A 5,835-nucleotide genomic window follows, 5' to 3' on the forward strand; every position below is an offset into this window, starting at 1 on the left:
GGAGAGACTCGCCTAGAACCAAAACGCCTGGGGGGGGGGGGGAGTTGGTTAGTGACCTATGCTAAATGAGGTGTAACCAAAATGATAGGACTTAAATAAGGCCACGCCATGACAGTCCTTAATTTCTAGAGATCTTTTCACGATGCTTTTGAGGAGAGAAAACCTAAACACAGAGACCAATGGATGTCTCTCCAAGTACCCAACACACACACACACTTCTCGGCATTGTTTGTGCAGTTTTGGTGGCTATTCAAAAATTAGCTGGCAGACACAGAAGACATGTAGTTCCCTGGTGACCTGAAAATAATCTTTAGTTTTAATCATCAAACCTATTTTAATGTTTTCATTGTATTTTTTAAATATCATTTTACATCCTATATAGTCTACATCACTGACGTTTTATTTACTATTTTATTAATTCATATATTCTTATGACAGTATAGCGGAGATGTGCCCGAAAATTTAATATTCATTTTATATTGTCTCCTTTTATGTGGGCATTTTTTTTTACTTAAATCTATTTATAATTCATTTGTAAATAACTATCATTTATACCCACAGTTCCTGACAAAAGCTCGGTGATCTCAGACCCTAACAGGAAAAACTCAGCTTCTATCACAATCAAACCAGCAATTATGGCGACCATTGGTGTTTTGATTGTTGCATGTAGCAGGTGATGGGTGAAGAGCACTGAAGGTTAAGACTACATGATTTGAGTGTGTTTGGATCTTCGATCAAATTATCATTTTTAAACAACAAAAGCTACAATCATAAAATGATTGCCCTTGCAAACACCATAAGAAACAAATTACAGTGGAAATATCTGCAATAAGAGTTGGAAGTTTGTTCTTAATGGGGAAAAAAGTTAATATGGTGATTTACTCACAATTAAACAACGCAAATAAACATTCCAAAAACTTTGACCAATAATGAACAAACGAACGGAACAAAACTTCAACAGGTACCTGAATGATAGTAGCCTACTGATAATGAAATAATGTATGTGAATGTAATAATGGACATAATTTATGTACTTTGTACCATTAAAAAAGTTGATTCTTGTTGATATGATTAGGTATCTTTTATAGATTTATAAACTATGTGAACTAGATTATAATTTATAATTATAATATTAAGAATCCAGAGCTATAAATTCTTAGCAGATATTTTTTTATGTTTATGTATAAAACAGATTCATGAAAAGTTTTCTTTTGAATGGAGAGCTGAATCAGAAAATTCTTGGCATATCTTTTTTCACTAGACTTATCGGTATAGACAGCATAATAAAATGAGTGAGTGGACAGTCTATATATTTCTGTCTATGGTTGACTATAATCATTTTTCATCAATACGTAGCTCCTACCACTTATGTGATAGTCACAATATTAGTCTTAATATAGTCACAATTTTAGCTAATTTTAACTACTAATATTGATAATAAAAGCGGCATTTGGATAAAGTTTGTTATATTCTCTGAAAAGACCTACAGTTTATACTCAGCCTAAAGCTTGTATATATATATATATATAAACATTACAACATTTAAATTTACTTTTTGTACTACAATTGATATATATATATATATAACAAGGATAAACTTTATTATAAGAAGCTTCTAGTAATAAATAAATATTATACAGTCAAAAAAAAAAAAAAAACATTAATGTTGTTTGGCTGAAAAAAAAAACACAAATTTATCAAAAAATGAAATCTAAGTATCCCAATCACAGATAGACTGTATTAATGAAAAAAGAAAAAAAAAAGATAGCTGTTGTAATGAATGCTAGGCTACTTAATAAGCTCAAACCAGAAAATATTTTCTCTCAATGTTGTTGGCTGTTTCACACACACATCCACACACAAATCAAAATCAAGTTTTAGTTCCTTCTGAAAAGTGATTAAAAAATACTTCTTTTTTAGAGCAAAAGAAAAGAGGTGCCTGCTGTTAAATATTGTGGTCTGGCCCCTCCTCCCCCCACCCAAAAAAAAAAAAAAGATGGGTTAGAGACCAGCACCAAAGAATTAAGATTGAATTTTTACAGTGGGCAATTTTATTGTAATGATTTATATAGGTCCTAGTTTGAAATATTAGTCTTGAGAACCTTTAAGATTAACAAAATCAAATAAATTACATCATTTCCATGTTTTAAAGATTAATTTTAGATTTACATTTACTGTCACCAAAGATACCAGTATCTTCTTGACCATTTGAATATTTAGTACAAGTAGGCCTACTGATTGTCAAATTTTAAAACTTTGAATTGCATTGTTCAATCAAGTATGAATTGATACTATGAACCATATGAGTTTTTCTCCAGTTAAAGAATGTTACCTCACTGTTGCTGCAATGGTTGTTACTGGAGGATTCTAATTACTTTTAAGTTTCCTTATGAAGGCTATATGATAAAGACAAACCTCATTTGATTACAAAATATCAAAAATAAAAACTTTTTACACAATATTGAACTATAGCTTTAAATTGTAGCCCTGAACTCAAGGTAGATATAAATTAAAAACTCTTTTAAATGAAGCTTTTAATAACAAAATATTGGTTTGATTTTTAAATCTGATGTCCTTTTCATTCAATAATCTATATATAGGAAAAGCAGGATATGGATATAAGTTTTTTTTAAAGGACATTTTAATGTGTTATACAATAACACATGCCAAAGATGTGCATCCTTACTGTAAATACTGTAATATCTCTTCAGCATTTAGTCCAGCAATGAATTCAATCTTGTGATGTTAACTGATGCCTAATGATTAGCATAGCATGTATTGAATACAAAAAGATCTAGATATATGTGACCTATTCATTGAGTTGGGTCACAAGTTATGTTTTATCAAATTAAAATAACTTTTGTTTTATTTAAATTGAATTAAAAATTTAGAGTTTAGAATTATTAGAGAGAAAATTATTCATGTTTATATTTTGTAAAAAAAATTATGGATCTATATTCTTAAACTTTTGGTAATTGTTCCTTTGAATAAATTTTTACGAAAAAAAAGTTCATATTATTTTCTTTCTTATAAGATGTAAAAGAAGTAGGCCTTTTGACAAATCAGCAACATCAGCAGCCAACGTTTGTAAACTATAATTTTAGAGAAAATTAATCTCAATTTAATGTTAACTGCATTTCTTAGTGGAAGAAAATGCTCCTTCTTCCCTGGTGCTATTAGAGCATGGAATGGGTTGCCTGAGCCAGCTAGGAAAACCAATGACTTGGCAGAATTTAAGTCATTGGTTAACATTCATGACATTTTTTTGAAGAAACATCTGTATTTTATAAGATAAGAAAAGTATGTAGAGCTACAAGACCAATACAATTAAAAACTTTAATTTAAGAATTAAATATTTCTATAAATGTCACCAACATTTGAAATAATACTGTGAATGATATGACTAACTTTAAACTTTAAAAATAACAAACAAACTATTACCTTTAAAAAAATAACACCAGAAATGTTGATTGTAAGAGTAAAGTCATTATTATCAAACTTCTAATGTGAATAGATAAAACAATTTCAAAGTTCTGGTAGTTCCAGACATTTTGGTTTAGGCACATTTGGTGATAAAGCCCCATTATTTGTTGATTGCCAAATAATTGTATATATAATTGGATTTATTTATTTTCTGATGTGAAAATGTTATGAACTTTGTATATTTTGTGTTCCGGTGATATACTACAAACTACTAAACAAATCTTTGAATTGATAACTGCAAAATAACTTGAATGTCAGACTCCAGTAACTACTATTTACACATTTTCTGTATGCTTTAGAATGTAGAAATTTAACAAAAAAAATTTTGTGCAATCATGTGCAATTTCTAATCATTGTTCCATTGTGAACAGAAACTAGAGCTTACACATTTTTGCCTTGCTTTGTTTCTATTTTAAAAAAAAAAAAAAAGATTTACTTGCACTAGCTATTATCATTTTGTAAAATGGGATATTTTTTTTATTATATAGTGAATACAAATGTTGGACACAATTTTTAATTGAAATACTTTGCATATTACTACCAAGCTTACTTTTTCGACTATTTCAAAGGCTACCATTTTCTTCAAAGCATGTACAGAATATCTAAAAAAAAGTAATAAATCAAAACAGTGCAAGATTTAAGGATTTCTAATAATTACTTTTATAAATTATCTTCTGGAACTTTATTGAAAAGATGTATCTTTTATTGTAGTAATAACTGATATAATTCCGAGGTAATTCCATTTTGTTTGTTTTTTTAGCTTTTCATTATGGATTTGAAATACTGCATAACCAAACTATTAGGACCCTAATAATGAATATATTAGATAGTTTATTCTATTACTGCTATTCCAACAGTATCTAGCACAATTTACTAAAACATAGTTACACTCAAATTTATATCCTCCCATGCCATTCAATGCACAGAGATACATTATAGGCAACTTCCACAGTTGAAGCTCATGGATTTTAGGTCTTCTAAGATTACTTTTAAATACAAAGAGATATGTATCTCCACAATGAAAGAAATTTTTGGTTTAAATAAAGACCTAATAATGTTTTAGAAATATAAAAAAAAACACCTGAATTGCTTTTTTTTTTTAAACTTTGATACCACCATATAAAGTAGATGTGGATTGTATAACATGCAACATATTAAAGTGCTATGTTATAGCTGTTCAAGATTATAAAGCATACAATAACTAGTCTCTCACATATCACCATTTGTAGAGGACACATCTTTCCATCCTAAGCCAATGTGTACATAATATTTGACTCCCCCCCCCCACAATGATGTATGTGTTGTTTTGAATGTTCTACATTACTACTTAGAACTAGAGATAAGAAATCATTTTGTATGTCCATAGGTACACCTCATTCTTTGAAAAATATTTGCAAAATCCATATTAATATCCTTATTACCTTGTAAAGTCTCAAAACCGCACCTTGGAGTATGTTTGCTAAGAGAGTACTATATGAATAAATGTTGGTATTATTGTTGTTGATGTAGACATGTGTATGTGTATTTATTATATATTCATTACTACCAATTGTTTTGTTTTATTTCATCTTGTCATTTAATACTTTTTTTTTTCAGTTGCTTGTAATAAAAATAAACAACAACAATGAAATGATTTTATGTTGTAATGGAAATATTCAACTCTTAACATGCTCATGTCAATATGTTCTTTTAATTCTAATAGTTCCTCTAGTTCATAAATCCCACAATAACTATGAGTTTTGGATCTACAGTTTTTGCTAGGGGTGCACTGGATAGTAGCTCAGGCTGAATATTCAGCCATTTTTCACTATCTGGCCACATTTGGCTCCAGCCGAGTATATCACTGCAGGATAAGTTTATGCACACACTAAATTGTAATAACTCTATTTCAGTTTGTATTCAAATGTACATATGACCAAAAGTAGGTAGCACATTAAGTTCAGCTTTTTTTTTTAAACAATACTTATATCAATCAAACTCATTCTGATTATCAGTCGTCTGGTAAAAAGTTTAAACATTTTTTCTCCTATTTCCCATTCTCGGATCAAGTTGAAATTTTGCACAATTATTCATAGTCGATAAAAATACACAAATTGAGCCTAAAATTAACAAATTAATGAATTAGTACTAATTAATTTAGTTAAAATGATTGGTTATTTCCTTTAGATAAGTTTTGTTTTTAAAAAAGTAATCTTTCTTCTATTGCTTGTTTCTCAATGTGATACATGTAGCATATATTGTGTAAGAACCATTGACTAATCACACTATTCAGCAAAAGAGAACACAGCTTTAGGCTGAAGTATGTTTCATTTATATTTCATTTACTCACATAAGTCAAGTAACAAATGTACA

General features: G+C 28.9%; 1 protein-coding gene across 3 annotated transcripts in view; it reads left to right on the forward strand.

The window, feature by feature from the left end:
- LOC106065110 (lachesin-like) overlaps positions 1-2,002 on the forward strand; it is a 150,276-nt gene extending 148,274 nt beyond the window's left edge. For all 3 annotated transcript variants that reach the window (XM_056025081.1, XM_056025067.1, XM_056025074.1), the window contains one exon: positions 562-2,002. In XM_056025081.1, coding sequence (XP_055881056.1) covers positions 562-677 — 116 coding nt within the window. In that variant the 3' untranslated portion in view covers positions 678-2,002. The remainder of the gene's footprint in view (positions 1-561) is intronic.
- The last annotated feature ends 3,833 nt before the right edge of the window (positions 2,003-5,835 follow it).

The sequence above is a fragment of the Biomphalaria glabrata genome, chromosome 1, assembly GCF_947242115.1.
Source record: "Biomphalaria glabrata chromosome 1, xgBioGlab47.1, whole genome shotgun sequence".
NCBI classification, from domain to species: domain Eukaryota; kingdom Metazoa; phylum Mollusca; class Gastropoda; family Planorbidae; genus Biomphalaria; species Biomphalaria glabrata.